Source organism: Podarcis melisellensis, assembly GCF_964234715.1.
Source record: "Podarcis melisellensis genome assembly, chromosome: 9".
Classification (NCBI taxonomy): Eukaryota; Metazoa; Chordata; class Lepidosauria; order Squamata; family Lacertidae; genus Podarcis; species Podarcis melisellensis.
The window spans coordinates 67,813,188-67,834,140 of record NC_138541.1 but is presented as its reverse complement, the minus strand read 5'-3'; the positions used below and the strand labels follow the sequence as shown (position 1 = coordinate 67,834,140).

General features: G+C 42.6%; 1 protein-coding gene across 6 annotated transcripts in view; it reads right to left on the bottom strand.

Annotated features, from left to right (window-relative positions):
• PPARGC1A (PPARG coactivator 1 alpha) overlaps positions 1 to 20,953 on the bottom strand; it is a 652,154-nt gene that overhangs the window by 9,982 nt on the left and 621,219 nt on the right. For all 6 annotated transcript variants that reach the window (XM_081924454.1, XM_081924456.1, XM_081924455.1 and 3 more), the window contains 3 exons: positions 7,048 to 7,963; positions 6,300 to 6,404; positions 6,027 to 6,147 (listed from right to left, as the gene is read on the bottom strand). In XM_081924454.1, the coding sequence (XP_081780580.1) occupies positions 6,027 to 6,147; positions 6,300 to 6,404; positions 7,048 to 7,963 (1,142 nt within the window). The remainder of the gene's footprint in view (positions 1 to 6,026; positions 6,148 to 6,299; positions 6,405 to 7,047; positions 7,964 to 20,953) is intronic.

The following is a 20,953-nucleotide window of genomic DNA, read 5'->3' as shown; positions in this document are numbered from 1 at the left end:
GTGCCATGTGATGCCCAAAATCTTCCTGACGCAGTGTGAAGTAAAACAAACCCTGATACCATGGGGTGGGGGTGGTATCAGGAAACCTATGTGCATGTGTTCACAACTCTATGCTTCTGGTCCCTTAGCTAATTTAGAACTCTGAACATCCCTAGCTACCAGGACCATTGGCCAAGGTTGATGGAGCTGTAGTCCAACAACATCTGGAGACCCAAGTTTGAGAAAGCCTGGTGCTGTGGCGGACGTGGGTGGTGCTGTGGGTTAAACCAAAGAGCCTAGGACTTGCCGATCAGAAGGTCGGCGGTTCAAATCCCTGCAACGGGGTGAGCTCCCGTTGCTCAGTCCCCTGTCCACCTAGCAGTTCAAAAGCACGTCAAAGTGCTTTTGTCCACCTAGCAGTTCAAAAGCACGTCAAAGTGCAAGTAGATAAATAGGTACCACTCCAGCGGGAAGGTAAACGGCATTTCTGTGTGCTGCTCTGGTTCGCCAGAAGCAGCTTAGTCATGCTGGCCACATGACCAGCTGTACGCCGGCTCCCTCGGCCAATAAAGCGAGATGAGCGCCGCAACCCCAGAGTCGGCCACCACTGGACCTAATGGTCAGGGGTCCCTTTACCTAAGGTTCTAGATAGCACAAGGAGTTCACGGAGCGCAACAGGGCTGGGATGAGTGCACTCAGTCCATGTGTAGAATTCATGGAGAGAGGCAACAATGGCGACATCATATTGAGGGGTAAGTCTCAGAAGAACGTGTCAGGAACATGTAAGCATGGTCTCTGTTTCCATTTCATACTCCTTGACTTTATTTTAGGTTATGTTTGCTCCTAATGGCCCTGCCTTGGAATAGGAGGATTTGGCTCATAAATCTGGGAACAGTAAAGATTTGCACATGTTCTGCAATATTCCCCCCCCCCCCCATCACACACAAATGTCTTAACAAAACAAAACTTAACTGCGCTGAACCACTTGATAAGAAACAATTTGGTTGACACTAGCTATTGAACCAAAATGACTGACCAGATGGAGCATAACGTAACAGCAGACTTTCTAATACACTTCATTTCAGATAATATATCTGGATTGGAAGCGGGGGGGAGGGGGGACCCATAATGTTTCATGCACCAACATTGAAAACGTAATAGAGCTATGTGATGGGAATAAATACTGCATATGCTCCACGAGATTTGTCACGAGTGTGATTATTTTTGGCTTCTATTTCCCCTTCTTCTCTTTATTTAGGCTGCAAGAGATAACCCTGCTAAAACTGAACCATTAAAAAATAAAAAAGCTTGGTGAAGTACAATTAAGGGAATAAGTAAAAACGACCAAGGCACAGAAATTCAAATTTGAAACTGAAATGTACCATATGTCCTCCAGTATGCAAGAGCGGCAAAAGATTCCACTAACTATTCCCTTAAACGGCATGCCATTGTGCCCACAGATTGGGAGGCATAGTTTGCGTTTCAACTCTGGTACAGGCTTTTCATAATTCCAAGAGGGTTACAGTGGCTTTCTTTAACGTTTCTCTGATATGGGGCCATAAATTTGCAAGGGTGAATGGAAGCAATACACAGCTAAGCAGCAAACAGTGTGGCCCCGCTGCTTGTTCTTAGTAAACTAGTAATATACGCCAACTGACAATGGAGGTTCCATTTAACTCCTAGCTAATAGCCTAAACCACAGAGCCTAAGACTTGTCGATCGGAAGGTCGGCTGTTCGAATCCCCGCGATGGGGTGAGCTCCCGTTGCTCGGTCCCTGCTCCTGCCAACCTAGCAGTTCAAAAGCACATCAAAGTGCAAGTAGATAAATAGGTACCGCTCCGGCGGGAAGGTAAACAGTGTTTCCGTGCACTGGTTTCGCCAGAAGCAGCTTAGTCATGCTGGCCACATGACCCGGAAGCTGTACACCGGCTCCCTCGGCCAATAAAGTGAGATGAGCGTCGCAACCCCATAGTCATCTGTGATTGGACCTAACGGTCAGGGGTCCCTTTACCTTTACCCTAATAGCCTTTGATAGCCCTACCAACCATGAATATGTCTGAATCCCTTTTAAGTCAGTGGCCATCATAACATATAGTGGCTGTGAATATTCCTGCCCCCCCCATACCCAAGAAATCAAGATAATGCACACAGAGTTTCCAGGACGTTTCCTGTCCATGCACTGTTCAGATGCAAAGTACAGTGGTACCTCAGGTTACAAACACTTCGGGTTACAAACTCCACTAACCCAGTAGTAGTACCTCGGGTAGCCCCAGAATGAGAATGGAAATTTTGCGCCGGCGGCAGCAGGAGGCCCCATTAGCGAAAGCGTGCCTCAGGTTAAGAACAATTTCGGGTTAAGAACAGACCTCCGGAACGAATTAAGCTTGTAACCCGAGGTACCACTGTCTCTTAGCTTCAGCAAAGTTGCTGCACTGTGTTGCTTCAATATCCTGTACTTGTTCTAGAAATTATTTTTAAAAAATTGCAAATGCAAGGGAAGATCCTATTTTTCAGCAAAGAGGGATTTATAGAAATGTCTGAAGCTCTGTTTCCAACTTCAAAAAAAGTTTTAAGGTTATCTTGCTTTGATGCATCTGCCAATGTTTGATGGCCATGCATGTTTCCAAGAGATTATCCAGATCCCCTATCCCAGAATCCACACATGGCTGCTTTTAGCAAATGAAAAAAAGTTAGATGATGCATGCATGCACCTCTTTTATCTGGACTCTTAAGAGTGCATACTCTGAAGAGCTGGTAACACTAACAGTAGGAACAGTATGGTCTCACTCACATTGGTCCACATCACCCTGCTCTGGTAATCATCATCATCATGAATGTATTACAGTCATACCTCATGTTACGGCCACTTCAGGTTACGTGTTTTTGGGTTACGGACCGCGGGAAACCTGAAAGTACCGGAATGGGTTACTTCCGGGTTTCACCGCTCGCACATGCGCAGAAGCGCTAAATCACGCTTTGCGCATGCGAAGAAGCGGCGCTTCAGGATGCGAACGCTGTGGGTTGCGGACGTGCCTCCGTCACGGATTACGTCTGCAACCTGAGGTTCCACTGTAATTTCCTTATACAAAATCATCTCAAGGCAATGTACAATAGACACACACACACAAATACTTAAAAATGCAGATAAATTTACAACAAAACAAAAACCACACAAATTAGACACTTGTGGCAAAGACCTATTTATCTAAGCTGGGAAGGTGTGTGAACAAAAATGTCTTCAATTGTTTCCAGAAAGTGTAGCTCCAGATGTTTTGGGACTACAATTCCCATCATCCCTGACCACTGGTCCTGTTAGCTAGGGATGATGGGAGTTGTAGTCCCAAAACATCTGGACGGCCGAGTTCGCCTGTGCCTGGTGTCGGTCGTAGGAGCCTCTCATATCTTGACAGCTATGCTGTTCCACAGAACTGGGGCTGCCACACTTAAAGCCCTGCTCTGAGTTACTGTGGAGTGGGGGGGGGGGAATTGTGCAGGAGGGACTGATAATGTTTCCATGCTTGCATGCAGGGATATGAGGATGGGAAGTAACCAGGAAGAGAGGGATGTAGGCAAAACGTTGGGGTTTGTCTTTATGCTTAAGAATCTACCCATTTCTGTTTCATTCGTTAGTGAATAAGCATAGCAATCCTGTTATTTCCCAAAACATTTTTGGCTGCCTAATGCTGCTTCGGTCAACCTTCAGCTGAAGTCAGTAGTGTGAGGCAGAGGAACACAGAATGCTGTCAGAAAGCACTGCCTACAGAGATTGACAGTAGCTGTCCAGGGCTTCAGGCAAATCTCTACCTGGAGATTCTAGGGACTGAACCCGGGACCTTCTCTACACAAAGCAGATTCTCTGCCCTTGAGCTACAGCCCTTCCTGCTCACCTGACCTCCCAAGAGCTGAGTCACTGATGCTTATCCAGAGGGAGGGAGAGGGGGAAGTGGCAGGAAGGTCAGCGCAGTGCAAAGGCATTGGTGCAGCCAGTCCATTGCTCCTGCTGGTGTGTTTGCACTGCGCTGAGCTCGTCACTTCACATCTCCACCTCTCCCTCAGCTATCAGGAGGTCAGATGAGCAGTGCCACTACCCCAGCACACTGTCTGGATTTAGAAATGGTGCAAAGCTAGGGTCCAGTGCGGTGTAGTGGTTAAGAGCGGTAGTCTTGTCATCTGGTGAACTGGGTTCGCTTCCCCGCTCCTCCACATGCAGCTGCTGGGTGACCTTGGGCCAGTCACACTTCTCTGAAGTCTCTCAGCCCCACTCACCTCAGAGTGTTTGTTGTGGGGGAGGAAGGGAAAGGGGAATGTTAGCCGCTTTGAGACTCCTTAAAGGGAGTGAAAGGCGGGATATCAAATCCAAACTCTTCTTCTTCTTCTTGATGGTGGAGCTTACCAAAAAGAAATTCATTCTTTTATAGCGTAATGTTAAATTGCCAAAAGAAAATGAAAACAACAACAACAACGCCATATGCTCTCTGTCTGAATACCTTAGACCTTACTTTACAAATGACAGCTGAAATATTTTTCAAACACATTTTTGAAGGCTCATATGTGAAAGCTTTCACAATCTGCATGTTGCCACTATAGTCTATCTGCCAATGCTTAGGTGATTTGTATTATTTCTTAGATTCCTGCAGAGCTGAAAGGGACCCTAAGGATCATCTACTCCAATCTGCTACATGCGGAAATAGGGGGGTTTGTTCAACGGAGTTCATCTTGCTTTGGGTTCTGAGTAATTTTCAAAAATGTGTCTCAAGTCCCACACGTAAAATATGCTGTTAAGTTGCTACCACTGCCTCGTATTATCTGCTTTGTCAGTGTGGTGTCAAAACCATGACATTACACAGGTTGGGCGAGTGGTGTTGGTGGAGAACAATCACTAGCAAATGCCCCTTGTCTTCTTCCTGTAGCCTGTAGGAAAGCTCTTTCAACACATTCATGTAGCACACCTGAAAATGTTTGTTCATCTAAAGCAGGGAACGCCAACCCTTCAGCTGCTGTTGGGTTCCGACTCCCATCAACCACAAGAGCCATCAGGGTCAGGGATGCAATCCAACATCTCAAAGGGACCCCATTTGCTAGCCTTGCTCCAAAGAAATGGCATAGCCCAACAATGTAGCTCAAATTTAGTCTTCTCAAAACTTCACACCAGATATAAATGGACCCAGGCCTTGCTCAAGCCATTAGGAAAATCAGAGCTATTGTACTATTGCTTGAAAGAGGCATACAAAGTCAATGCAGGAATGTCAACATCTCGGTGGGGGAGCGCATGGGACAAGAGGTCATACAAGGGCATGTTGCAACTCTTTACAGTGATATTTCTCTGGCCTCACGCAGCCAGCCAACTATTTGCAGCAATAACAAATCCCAACGCACACACCCTAACAAGTCCTGTTTTAAACCTAATGTATAGCTTTTGTGTCACCACTAAACCTCTGCATTTATCCAATGACTCACTGCCAGGGGCAAATTTACACAAAGACTGATACTGGTTGAAAAAGTTAGTCCTTTTCTTGGGAAACTTTAGTTCTGTGAGGGAGAAAAAGGGTCTCTAATGAAGTTAAGAGTCACCCAGATTCTTCAGGGGGTGCAACGGCATTGAAATAAGCGAACAACTACCTTAACTTTGTAGCACACATATGCCCCAAGACGAATATCTTAGGACAAAGCACATTTTTGTCTGCATTACAGAAGTTGCTGCTTCTATGGCAGATTTATATATTTCTATACATCCCATATGCTACAAAAATTTAAGCTACTTTGCTGCTTACTATCCATGACAAAGCCCTTTTCTAATATGTCTTCTAGTGGCTACTGAACGTAGAAAGTGATGATTTACAGTAGCTTTAAAATATTACATTTTAAAGGCAAAGTGAGCATTGAAATGAAAGCACAACTGGAGCACAGGAGATCAGAATTACTGAGAAATGCATGTGAAGAGATTAGTGTGTGTGTTTTGTTTGTTCCATTTAAGGAGAAAAAAGACAGAGAAAAGGAGTATAAAACAAATCTCTTCCAAAATGAAAGTTATCTGCATAGTGCTTACAATTGCTTTCTGCCTCTGTCTCTCTCTTTGTTTGGCCCTTTCAGTTTCCCGTTTTTCATATTCTTTGCGGTATTCTTCCCTCTTCAGCCTTTCATGCTGATATTCCTCATAGCTGTCATATCTAGGAGACATAACTTAATCATTAAAATCAAGTGCCTGAATTTCCCAGAGGTACAATGAATAATAAAGATTGGGTGTGTTGTTCTTTTGACACATGCAAAAAGAAATATATGTTAAAAATGTGAGACATATAAATATGGGATGCTACACTACCTGGGTCTATGGCTATATGGCGATCGGGATCGGGATCTTGAATACAAGGGAGAACTTCTATATGCCAGGGGTCTACAGTGACTGGACTCATGATAGTAGGAAGATCTGTTAGAAGAAATGAAAAAGAACATTTGTCACTGATTGTAAAGGATGAGTTATCCCCAGCTTCCTACGGCTCACATCTATAGCTTCTTTCTATCTGCTGATAAGGTTTTGTCATAATATGTGCATTTCTTAGCCACCTAACAACAAAATATGCATTGCCTTGCTGCCTCAAGGGTCCAACTTGTCTAAGATTCTGACTCCAGCAATGGCAAGCTATGTGGCTCCATTTTGACGTACAACTCAGGCTCTGAGTATTGAGAGATCATGGGGACTCCACTTAGCTTATCAGAGCTCCTATCCTTTAAGAGACTTATCTTCCGCAAATTTCAACTGATCTAATAATCCAACAACCTCTAAGTTAGTTGGCCATCAGCACACGTTACGGGAATGAATTCCATAATTGTGTGGGAAAGTATTTCCTTTTGTCTGCCCAAGTGATTTATTTTCTCTCTGCAAATTCTGTACTGAGATAAGAATGGATGACTGAGTTAGCGACTGTCAACCTCGTTTCGTATGAACTGTAACTAGCTTAGCATCGGAGAGGTTGCTGATAAAAGGTTAGCACAGCAACTTCCTGCAAGCGGGCAGTCACCTCCCATCACGCCGCTTGTTACTGCTCAGAAACTTTCTTCCAATACAGTACCTTGAGGAGGATCTACTGCACGGCGACCTTGATCTCGATCGGGAATATGGAGAACGGGAACAAGACCGGTGCTGAGGAAAGGACCTCGATCGAGAACGTATCCTTTGGAATCTTTGAGAAAGGAGGGATTTGGGTGGAGACACTGAATCTCTGCATGGAGAGTTAAGAGATGAGCAAGAAGCCGACAGGTCAAACAAGGAGTAGGCTTGCGTCCCATCCCACGACCAGCACAGTTTGTCACTTTCATCTTCGCTGTCATCGAAAAGACCTTCCATTGTGAGTCCTGAATTTATAAACATAGGTAGCTTGGAGAATTGTTCGTCACTATAATTGCCGTTGTCCCTCAGTGCATTGGTTTTAGTGGTCTCTTCCTCAAAAACAGCTTGGCTAGGGTGACCAAAATGCTTATTGAGTTCGGCCCGGATTTCCTGGTCTTGGAGCTGCTTCCGGCTGTTGCACTGCAAATCCTGCCTGTTCGCCTGTGAAGTCTCTCTCTTGTACTGGTCACATGGTTCGAAAGAAGAACAAATATGGCACCACCGCTCAGGCAAGCAGCCTTTCAATTGGACTTGTCTGGACTCCTCAAGCTCCTGGGATAGGTTGATGCGTATTTCTGTTTTCGAATTAACAGACTGACAGTAGTCATGGTCACCAAACAGCCGCAAACCAGGCCGCTTTGTCTTCCTCTCCTCATGACCGACAGACAGCACAGTTGTTTTACTAAGTTGCGCATACAGCTCTGACTGTTCCGGACCCTTCCGAACTAAGTTATGTCCTTGAGAGCTGGAAGACTCACTGCAGCGCGGTTTTTTGGAAGGTGGCATAACAGTCTTGCATGACGACTTTGGCTTTGGTGAAGTCCGAAAAGGGTTGTCTTGGTTGGCTTTGTGAGGAGGGGTTGTAGGCGGAGTTAAGCCTAAGAGGAAAGCAAAAACCAACCAAAGTTGGTTAGCATGTGGGTTCTACCCTAACTTTCCCCAAAACACCTTCATGAGGCCCCCTCCTGTCACTTCCCTGAAGCATATCCTCAAAACCCATCTTTTCCACGAAACCTTTGCCACAACCCCTTATTCGCCTATTTTATGTGCATGCAGCTACACCGAACACACAGTCTTCTCTAGTTCACCCTGGCTTCCATCTTGCTCACCTCCCGCCATCGACTTCCCCAAGTTGAAATTTAGATAGTCAGAATCTCAGAGGAAAAGATGTATCATCTTGTTGCTACTCTGTATTGTGTTATGAACACTGAGGGTGCTATATACATAAAGAAATCATGTTCATTAAAATGAATGAATGAAGCAAGCAAGCAAAGACACACACGCACACAACTAAAAACAAAACAATGCTTTTATTTACCCCTTGCAACATAAAAAGTGATGCTGATGATACTAAAAGTCCCTTCTGTTATTACCTTTAGTGGTGTGGAATAGCTGCAGCATGGATCCTGTTTGCACCACTTGGTAATGTCACGAAGTCCTAGATCACAAGGCAGAAGCGAATGTTGTGGTTCCTTTCCACACCAGCATTGTCCCCCAAAGTAACTGGAGAAACACTGGCATGAGAAGAACCAAATCATGGGCTCCTCCCACATGGCCTTGGTCTTCAATACTACCACAGTGATGTGGGAGGGGCATGCATTCCTATGGCTCCAAAATTGCTAAAAGAAGTGCTTTAAAAAGGGCTTCCGAATGTATATCAGCACAGGCCAAACCAGAAGCTTCTTTAACTGCACATGGGGAAGGGATCCTTATCTCTTCCCTTCCCAGCCTCAATCACAATGAAAATCATCCCAATACTGCAAAAGGCATTGCAAAAAAACCTCAAAATCTACTATGGGTATCAATGGAACCTTTTTTTCTTATTTGCTTAATAAATTATTATTATTATTACCACATGGGGGAAATCAGTTTTCATCAAGATTGTGGCTGGGGGTGAAGGGGCAATCCTCTCTTCTCCATATGACACAGATGCACTGAGAATTGGGGCCCACACGCATAGCAATTATTTAAGAAAACAACAGCAGATGTGATTGGTAACCACACAGCTAAAATAATGTCTAAGGAATGTTTATTCCTTCAAACATCAAAACTAGGATGCATCAAACACTATTGGAAGTGGGGGTGGATTTTGATTTTATTAATTTATTTTCTTATCAGGTTTCTGGACTATTTGGGTGTCCTCTCAATAGATAGAGAGTTTGGACTAATTTCAGTGATATTCATTATACAAAGTTGATACTGTAAATTGTAGATTTAGACTGTAAATTTAAAACACTGCCAGTCTTCTCCACCCAATCCAACTATTTCTAAAGCTGAAATAATCTAGATGACAGAAACGTGGAGAACTTCAGTAATAGGCAACACAAACAGATGCAAGACCTAAAACTGGCCATACAATTTGTAGCAAAGATTCAGGTCTGCAGAGCTCAATAATTCAAGAAACCCTTGCTAATATACAAATAATAAAATATTGGAAACAAAACAACAAGGTTCTTCATAAACAGAACAACAGTGAAACTGAAACGGCAACTAAATACCCAAATGCCAATGAATATTACAAAGGAGAGGCTGAAATTTACTTTGTGTCGAGCAAATAGAGGATTAAGTAAATAAAGAGGAGACAAATGTCAGATCAATAACTACCAGGTTTCCCCGCTCTCCCTGCTCACTATGATGTGAATTTACTATGCCAGATCTCTTTGCAGAGATGAAAGATCACACACAGCCACGCTGAACCACCTAGAATGAAAGAAGGAAAAGCTTTCATCCCACTGCTGATAGTTTTGTGTAGCGGATGTCTGCAACTCTTTTTGAGTTTCTTTCAGGTTCTATAAAAGATTATGTTAATCGAATGATTTTTAAAAAACAAAATGTTGGGAACTACATCTTCCTAGCTGAGAGGCAAGTTAACTGAGAAGCTACGTTGGGTAATGAAACAAGTTGTTTTTCTTTCTTTTTTAAGGAGGTTCAGAAATTTGCATCGATGGAAATGTTCGCTGAACAGTCAAATAGTGTCCAGGGGTAGTTTAAGTATTGTTATTCCTCCCAACAGCACAGGATTGGCTTAAATAAAGCTGTGCAGAATTGTATTTAACTCTGTTGCTTTACTTTTACAATGTGGAAACTGAAGATCTCTAGTTCAGATAGGCAAATTCAAAGAGGAACAGAGGTGTTACTTTGGAAAAATAAGACAAAAACCCATTCCACATAAACCTCAGCCATAACCTACAGCATTCCAATGGCCAGTAACACAGAGAACAGCTGTTAGAAATGTTCAGTTTCAAGAGCAACACATAAGCATTTCACTGACTTAGAGGCATCCAAGGTGTGTCTCAATACACCAAGCCACCACATAACAGCCCAAGGCCTCTATGGGTCCCTAACAATAATCCAGCAAACTGCACAGCCATGTTGTCACTGCTGCGGGTAGTGTGGCCAGCCCAAGACATTTTGGCACCTGAGGCAAACCACAAAATGGAGTCCCCTTGCCGTGGAAGATGTGGGGACTTATAGCCTACATCAGGAGGTCTAGTTTAATCCTTCAATATGCAATTTTAAGATCTCTGAAAGGAACTGTGCTGACAAATGGAGGGAACAATATTGTATTGCATCAGGAACGATACCTCAACAGAGGTATGATCAACCACTGATCAGTGTCAGGCCAAAAGAGAGACAGTGAGAAATGTGTATAATCTGCAGAAGACAGAGCACTCTTCAGTCCAAAGGAACTTGTCAGGGAACTGACATCGGAGCCAGAGGTGGAGGCAAGGCTCCCAAGCGATGCCGGAGAAGGGCCCAGCAGGGAGAGAGGGAGCTCATCGGCTGGGGAAGGAAATCAGTGTAACACCAGGGATAGAGGGGGGCTGATGGCGGAATCGGCGAGGGAGCTCCAGGACTCTTCGCCGGAGACCAGCGGGGAGAGCACGGGTCCTCCGCTACCCACACCCACCCTGCGCAGAAGACTTCCGCGCAGGGAAAGTAGGCGTAGACTTGGCGTCAAAGAACTTCTTTGCTGGAAGAAGTTCAAGAAACGCCCACTGACGGATTCTGCTAGCGACTGAAACAGCCACGAAGTGAAGGGCTGTCCAGCCAGGAAAAGGTTTAACCAGGCAACCTAGCCAGGAGTGGCGGCAACTTACGCACGAGCAACCCCATATAACCATTACAGAACTCTTTTAGCCTTCAGTGAAAGAATTGGTTCTGCTTTTTCTAAATTTTTTGCTGATGCTCCCCAAAACATTTTAATATATTATAGATGTTTTTGCTGGTCAGTTTGAGCCAAACTCGGAAAATGATGTGAAACCTATCGCTTCCGCAATACGATTACATATTTTTGGTTATTTGGCTTTTTTTTTTTACATCGGTAATGTGGTGTTTGGAGGAAAGCTATTTGTTGATGAAGGTCAACATGGCCAATAACTTTATTAGAGTCATAGGCTTTATGAAAAAAAGGCTGCCTCATTTATTCACCCCAAATGATAATGACTACCTGTTCTAGCCAATGGACTATTGAAGGGTATTGTCTGGTAAAGTTGGTGAGTCTGCTGCACAGAAGGGCTTGCAAGTGTCTGTTTTTAAACAAAATCAAAAAATCAAAAAAATCAATCACTGAATTTCTCCTAAAATAAAAATACTTCCATATCATTAGTAAAATGTGCAAAAAGGAATAAGCTTAGATGAGGAGCACCATGTTTAAGGAGAAAGATAGAGTGAGTTGGGGAGCCTTAAAAATTAAGGACTAGGAACTAAGCACAGGAACTTAACAACTCACGTATATTAGATGCCTTTTAAGTTGAAATGAAGTTATAAATGAACACATAAGCAAAATGAAAGCTAAACAAATTAATCCCCACCCACATCAAGAAAATAAGATGGGCATGAAATCATATGGTTCTGAGGAAACAGAATGTGCATGTGGCGAATAACTCTTTTGAGAGCTTCTCCCTTTCTGATAGAAAGCTAGCACAAGGTTTTGCCGGCAGTGCTGGTTTTCTATTTGCAGGAAGCTTTTCACATAGGGCAGCATTCAAAATTAGACCTGCCTCCACCAAATGGCTACTAAATTGAACCTGTAAACAAATAAAGGTAAAGGTAAAGGGACCCTTGACCATTAGGTCCAGTCGTGGCTGACTCTGGGGTTGTGGTGCTCATCTCGCTTTAGTGGCCTAGGGAGCCAGCGTACAGCTTCTGGGTCATGTGGCCAGCATGACTAAGCCGCTTATGGTGAACCAGAGCAGCGCACAGAAACACCGTTTACATTCCTGCCGGAGCGGTACCTATTTATCTACTTGCACTTTGACGTGTTTTCGAACTGCTAGGTTGGCCGGAGCTGGGACCGAGCAATGGGAGCTCACCCCGTCGCGGGGATTCGAACCGCTGACCTTCTGATCAGCAAGTCCTAGGCTCTGTGGTTTAACCCACAGCACCACCTGCGTAGTGAGCCAGTATTTGCTATGGCTTCCCAATGAGTTTACTGTCAGATGCAAACCCAAGTTTGTCACTATGAAGGCTCCCCTGGATTCTTGGCAAGGAGGTATATCGGTGCTCCCTCACAGGGGGGGGGGGACACCACACTTAACCACAACAGGCACATTAGAAATTACTACACTTTATGCAAACCAAGAACTCGAAGTGTCCCAAAGTGTTGCAAAGTGAGAAGGGCAAAACAAAAAAAACAACTTGCGTGCCTTTGTGTTGAGGTGTGACAAGGATGGGAAGTTTCTCCTGTGTATGCTCTTGCTGTGGTACACACAAAAACGTCATATACTCCACAGTTTCAAGCCATCTACCTTAATACTGCCTTGCCATTTCTCTTATTGCTGAGCTCCCAGCTGTTGTCTAATGACTTTACACAGATAAATTTCTGGAGTGAATTTTACACACACACCCCTGGATCTGCCCCCTGGAGGGGGGCTGGTTTCATCAACCCCTAAGAACACCCCTGTCACCAGCGAAGATGGGGAATGTGCAATATTTATTTAAGTAAGGAGAAGAAAAGTTTTGCATTGGTTCTTCTTTCCTACCTAGGACCAAACTCTGCCCACTTCCCCTCTATATAAACTTCGAGAAAATTAGCGCCATATTTATTCACAGCGAGTATCACGTCTGCTTTGCCTTTACTCTAATCACAGTAATCTGAGTTCCATCTCATGCCATGATCCTAAATCAATAGTGCTAAAACATTCTGCACCCTTTTGGATTATTTCACGCTGGCTGATTTTCTCTCTGCAAAATGTGTACATTTTGGCGTTGACAGTGCAAGGTATATTCCGTGCTCTCTCTTGAACTTAGCAGGTTTTGACAGATTTATGTGAGGACAGATGGCCATTACAGGCTGAAGGCTGACAAGAGGCAGTTCAGAGCATTGTTAACACACTTGCACAAACTCTCAGCAGTGCGGCACTGTGCAGAATGTAATTCAGACTATAGCTTTTTTATTGCTGCCTATTTTCCTTTGTCAAAAGCGCCTGCTGTGCAGAGCAACAAATGGCTGCCATTACCCGGGATGTAATGGGTGTCAGACAAATCACGTAACACAAACAATCAAGAGTATGTAGGTCATATTTCAACAGAGCACAACCTTAGCAATATTTATGATTACTGCATTGAAATGTGCTCTATAATAAACAAGTACCTCTACATCACTCACACTTATGTACTTCTGCACAGCAAATCCAGCAGAAGTGGTACATGCACCACAACAATGCTTCCCCTCAAACTCCAGCCATTTAATTCTGTTTTGTTTTGAGGATATTCCTTCCCTTCCCCACAACCTCGTCCTCGGTTGCAATGCCACAGTACTCTTCTGCATAATGGAAAGTATCCAAATAAATATGGAGGTTGCAGGTCAAGTCAGGAGGGTCCACACATCTCTAATTTGCAAGCAAGTTTTGCCTAGAGCAAACTTTCAAGGCCACCTTTTTAAAGTTTTCTTTAAAAGGTCTTCCCTTAAATTGAATGGCCTTTGAAAATGCTACAAGGACAATCCAATACCTCTGGCACTGTCTCCTCCTCTCCCTGCTCCCCGAGAAGGATTCCCCAACTGCATGCAAGGCTGCTTAAACTGCCTTCCTCTCTCTCCCACAAGTTTCCATGGTATTTTCCATTTTAAAATGCACAACCTTTTCCCTACACTCCCGGAAAACGTGCACATGGCACAACCGAGTAATGCATGCATCACTATTCCAAATATTTAACAGTTATGTTATGTTTTGTTTTTTAAAAGAAGTTATCCAAGTGTAGATGCCCCTCTTGGACAGTCATCTGAAAAGGAAAATTAGTGTGAGCCTGAATGTCCTTTATCCAAGTATCACTTTAGCCACAAACTCATTAGGTGTTTTGGAATGGTGCTTCCATTTTTGGAACGGAAAGAGAAGTCAAATGTTTCACGGAATACGTGTTTGTGTGTGTGTGTGTGTGAACTGCTCTGACCAATCTAGGAGAATTATATACACGCTTATACATTTGATCCAAAATAAGGTCCTCAAAGTAGATATAAATAAATAAGTCACTTTACTGTACTGTACTATTTACTGTACTGTGAGACTTATTATACAATAGCATGCTATTCAATAAAACAATTCAACACAGTGAATTCAATGTACAATTTTAAAAAGCCAATAAAAGCAGCATACCACAATTACAGGAACCGGGAATCGTTTGACTGGTATTTGAGGCCAAGGAAAGCTCGAGTAAATACATCTGTTTTTAACAGCTTGTGGAAGTTCAGTCCACTCCCTCACAGATTTGACCAAAATGGGTTAGATATATCTAGGCCTGAATGTAACATTTTAGCCTAGGCTTGCACATACTGCTGACCCACCAAACTGAATCCAGCCCACAAGGTGTTTATCGTGGCCCCCACCTGGAAGGCAACACTACCTGGCTAGTGGGCTGTGTCCACTGAGGTGGGCCGCAAATTGTGCAAGTCTGTTTTAGCCGTTGCAGAACGCCAGTTCCCACCTAAGATTAATGTCAATGTGCTTTTGAAATTTATTCCAAAACTCTTATGCCTTTACAACACAGGTTTACACTGATGGCAATTTTTCTGTCAAAATTTAACATGACTGAGAGTACTTCAGTGTTAACGTACAAACATCTGATAATGTGGATGCATATTGGCGGGCTGTAGAGAGTTGAACCTTCCTGGAGACATGCTGTGAGCATCAGCATTCTTAAAAAAAACAACAACCCACCAGATTCTTTTACATCTTATGAGTTTGGAAATGGGATTATCAAGGGAAACATTATTTAAAGCCACTTAAGGCACTGAACACAAGATAATGGCCTGATTCAGTAAAAGAATCAGCAGGGCTTCTGTACGACACAAAACGGCAGAAGCTGGGAATGGATAATAAAATTAAATAGCCATCATATAATAAAGGACTACATGTCTGTTGAGCAGTCAGTTTAATCTTGTTGTCAGTACAGCAGAGGATAAATATAGACCTCTGGAAAGATCTAATAATTTACTAGATGGCATTCCCCTGGTCCAACCTTCCGCCACCCATTCTTGATCATATCACTTTATCGCTTTGTGGGTAGACAACCCAAACACCAGCCATAGGGGTGGCCAGGCTGCAATTCAGAGTGGAAACAGGGGGTAGGGAACACTTCAGATAATGGGACTTCTGCTTGGTGTGTGTGTGTGTGTGTGTGTGTGTGTATGTATGTATGTGTGTGTGTTACTACAGTGAACATCTGGAATTTGGTGACTGTCAACATTCACATGTGAATGCTAACTAACTAACTAACTAGGTTTGGGTACGTCTGAAAAGCTAAGCAATATACTGGTGGACTCTTGGTAACTACCTAAAATATGGCCCAAGAATGAGGAAATCCCAGTTTATTTTTTCCAGCATTCCCAAAACAGTCAATGACACCTGCTTACAGTTATCATGCACTGTGTTAGAACTTTGTGTGTCTCTTTCTCTTCTTTCCTTCCTTTCTTTTTTAAAAAACATAATTTTTCGCATCTAGATTGTCAAGATAGCCTAAAAAAGAGAACCATGAAACAACTCTAAAACAGCTCTTCCTTTCTTTCTTCTTTGAAGGCAGGACACAAGCTTTAGAACCAAGTCAAATAAATTAAGGAATACTTCCCTCAATATGAGGCAAAAGTTGCATTGATATGCACTTTTTGGGGAACTAGCATCTTCACAGTCCACTACTCTCTTCAGCTTTGGGCAACATGCAGTAATGAAGGAGTGGGACAGGGGTGGGAAGGCAACAGATGTACAACCATCTCATGATTGGAGCTTCTTTTCTAGATGGCATTTTTTTCAGAAGATAAAACAAATGAAGGACAATATGGAGCCTACAGGCCAATGGTCCACCTACTCCTGCTCTCACAGTGGCCAACCAGAGGCCTGTGGAAATGGCTCAAGCACAATAGCACCCTGCCCACTTGAGGCAATATGTTCATTTTATGCTCCCCAAGTTAGTTGTGTCCATTAACTTCAGCGGCTCTGCTCTGAGTAGGACTAGTGTTGACTAGCACTCACTGGTCCCAAGTCACAGTTGCCACATTTCCACTGCAGATGCAAGGATCCATGATTTGCAAAATGTCGCTGTAGTTCTGGTCCACAAAGTGTACCTGTTATGTACTGAGTTGAATAGGATCCAAAAGGCAGCAGTCTGATTGGTCTTAGAACAATAGGATTCAGAATGCAGCAGTCTGATTGGTCCACAGGAGCCACCCAATCCAGCTCCAGGTGGAAGTGAATCCGCAACCTGATTGGCCTACAGGTGAATCCCGGAATTAGCCAATCACATGGGGCCCATTGTGTAAATAATGTATATAAAGCAGACATTCTGGGGAAACTTCCATTCCTCCCACTACTATGAGCTTGAATAAAGAGCATGAAATCCACTCTTGACTCCGAGTATATTTCAATACCAATCTCTCACTAGGTTCCATACATCAAAAATGTGTGATTCAACAAGTGGTAAAGGAAAGCTTCTGCTGTGGCATGTGAGGATGAGCATTTTCTTGATGTTCTCCCTGATCTTGAGAAAGACTTCATACTACAATAATCCATCTGTCTTGTGCCTGAATAATTTCTGTGTCACCTATATGAGCAAGCTTCATCAACAAATATTAATGATGTCTCATGCAGGGTACTCAGCACAGCATCATCTAATTTCTTGAGCAGAATATGCCACCAGAACATGTCACACCAGCAGAACCAAAGTGCGAACTATCAAGATGCTTTAATGAAGTGTTTGTCGTTTCACAAGATCCATCTTTTGATCCATCTTTAGTGCAAAGGTGCATTTGGGGAGCTACTTCTTAATCAAGCTTCATTCTGCCAGGGACCATACTTCCTCAAGGATAATCTATTGGAACTATATGTCAGTGGTGGGCAGAGCCAGGGTCTATGGGAGGGCTCCAGCCCAGAGGCTTAAGTAAAGGAGAATAAAGACTACCTTGTTTCAGATTTCCTTAGATTAAAATTCCCAATCATAGGCCAATCTACTCAGAAGTAATCCCTAAAAGGTGTTATGGGGTTACTGTCAAATAAGTATATAAATACTTTTTGAAAAATAATAATACAACAGACTAATACAGCTTTGAAAAGCAAATGAAAGCAATTCCTTTCTGACTTTAGTATGCTATACACACAACAGAAACGCACCCATTTGTTTTCAGACGGCTGGGGAGAAAGGGACTATGATGGGGAAACTGCTTTAAAGGCCGACATCAATTTATCTTCATCAAAACAAATTCTGCTCTATTTGTTCTGAAACTACATAGAAAGAGGTGAAAATACTAAAAAAAGCTAAGAAAATCAAGGAGGAAACAAGCAGGAAGAAAGGGATTATGATCGTTCCTGCTTTAACTCACCACTGATTGGCATACATGTCACCAGTATAGGAACAATGAGGAAAAGTTGTATAATTATGCAACTGAGACCGAAGGTATATCTGAAGAGCCTGACTTTGACTAGGATGTTCTGATTTTAATATGGTGGAATTAAAACAGATTTTCTTTCAGGAAATATTTATAAAACATAAGCTAAAATGTAAAAAAAAAGCTATATACATTGCAAGCATTGCATTTTTCCTGGATGATTTATCCTCAGTGAAATTATCCTCATGGATACCTGCCCTGTTAGACAGTTTGGACAAGTTAAATTTGTTTTCATTAGCTTTGTGTTCACAGTTTTTTTTAATGCTGCTAAACAAGGAAAATACGATGATTTTCCTCACAGGGAAAAACAAACATGCAGTAGCCTTCATTCTTAAATAAATTATTCTGAAATGTCCATGGACAGACTCTGCTTTATATGGCAGACAAAAATGGAGTGAAAATGCAGCATGCATACAACATAGCGTGTGAATATTGCCACTGATAGTGCAAAGTGGGGGCAGGTTATGTTTTGCCCTAACAATTCTAATCTAGTATTGCATTGTCTGATTGCTGCATAGTTTCTGCAGCAAGCAAAACGGAAAACATTTGGGTGTATAATATATACTTGAAAGAACAGGCACTGGGGCTCTAGAGGCTATTTTTTTTCCCTTAAGCAAAACCTGAAAAACAGGATTTATTCCATGCATGCTTACACTGCCCATTTTGCGTCTTTGCCATGATGCTCCCATAAATTATTTCAATACATTGTAGATCTCTTCCGGCCATCTTGAATCTGCTATGGCCCAAACTGGGCAAAAAGTGTGAAAGTTATTACCTCAAATTCTTAAACTGATGAAGTGCAAAATGTGATTTTGGAACTGTTCCTTCAAATATGTCTTACCTGAAGAAACAGCAGGACATTTTGAAAAGAATTTTAAACCCAAAATTTAAGTTTACTATCTACAAAAATAAAAAAAATAAAAATGGAAATGGCATAATCCCTGGGGAGTTGCCAGGAAATTCATTTCCTAAGTGTTTCCTCCCAGTTCACCTGATGGTCTACCTTGACAAAGTAGATACAGTGGTGCCCCACAAGACGAATGCCTCGCAAGACGAAAAACCCGCTAGACGAAAGGGTTTTCCGTTTTGGAGGCGCTTCGCAAAACGAATTCCCCTATGGGGTTGCTTCGCAAGACGAAAAACATCTTGCATCCCCCTGCGGGTTTTTTTCGCTTTTTTTGCCCTTTTCTTAAGCCGCTAAGCCGCTTATCAGCTGTTCCACTGATAAGCCGCTTAACAGCTGATCGCTGGAAGCCGCTTGACAGCTGTAGCGCTAATCCACTAAGCTGTCAATGGGCTTGCTTCGCAAGACGAAAAAACCGCTAGACGAAGAGAATTGCGGAACGAATTCTTTTTGTCTAGCGAGGCACCACTGTATACAATTAGTCTTGCAGTCCCTATGGCAAATTCCAGATGATGATTTGAGGTATAGAATGAATGTAAAGATTCAGCTTTATCAACACCCATCCAGAATATATAAATGATAACCAATAATAACTGGAGAGGGGAGCATTTTTATCAGTTGACTGTGTAGTAAAGTAATCACTTTTGTTAGAAAGGAGAAGGCAGCAGAGAGGAAGTGAGGGAAAACAAAGGAAGGTGCTTTTTATATTTTTATAGTGTACAGTACATCAATAGCGCAAGCAGGCCCACTCATAGTGGGAGCAATGCAACCACTATTTAAACTATTATAAACAATGCCAAGGCAACATTAAAGACAGCATCCAGGCAGAAGACACAACACTGCTGTCTACTATAGGTTGGAATTAAATGGGCCCATCTCTGTTAATGACCAAAATTAATAATAATAATAATAATAATAATAATAATAATAATAATAATAATAAACATTTCTATACCACCACAGACCCTCCAAGTGTCCTTATTTTCCAGGGACAGTCCCAGATTTACAAAGGCCGTCCTGGTTTCTGATTTGATTCTAGAATGTCCCGCTTTTCCTTAGGACATCCCTATTTTCCTTGGAGAAATGTTGGAGGGTATGGAAAAGGACATCCCTATTGTCATTGGGGAAATGCTGGAGGGGACATCTCAGTTTGGTGTCATCTGCAAATCTGATGAGCTCAATTCCTTCATCCAAATCATTTATAAAGACGTCAAACAACAACGGTCCCTGGACAAAACTCTACGGCACCCCACTTGTCACTTGTTTAAAAGGTCCCCCCCCTGTTTTATTAAGATTTTTAAAAAAACCAAATGTATATAAAATCAGAACATCGCTTGTTTAAAAGTTATTACATGGAGCCCAGTAAATATGCCAGGATTCTCTGGGGGTGGGGTGGGAAGTCACGTGCTTTAAATGTGTCCACATGGGCCTAATATATTCTGCACTAAAGAATATTAACCTGTGAAGAGTCAGTGAAACCACTCCCTTCAGCTTTTGCAGACTCCAGGAGCAAGCAGAAGATATCTCAAAGGAAAGCAATACATTCAGGCTGACATCCTAGGTGCATTTCTTTGGAAGTAAACATTCTTGCAGGTAAACATAGATAGGATCTATTAACTACCCAGTGGTCAGACTTTTTCAAAAAGTGTACATAAATATAATATAATCAAGTTATGGAAGGCTACATAAAAAACGCATAAGGATTTGAAGCCTGAAAGGATCAAGAATAGGTTAGGAGTGTAAAATGAAGGTACAAAGCAGAGGACCATAATAAGACTAGATTTCATTATGAGTGTATTATTATTTTTTTAAGTTGTGGAGTGCCCTTAACTTGAGAGAGGACAAGTTCATGGCAGGTGCAATACTATGGCTTTCAGACAAGGCTGCCGAGGTCTACATTCTAATACTCAAGATATCCTCAAAGCTCATACTTTCTAAAGTTAGAGAAAAACAAGAGAATTGATTGTTCCATTACTGCTCTGTGGTCTGCAAACGTCATCAAGAGAAGGTCACTGTCTGCAATCCAATACTAAGCTTAGATGGTCCCTTTCCTGTTACCCAGCAAAAATGTTGTTTGGCAAAGTTTTATCC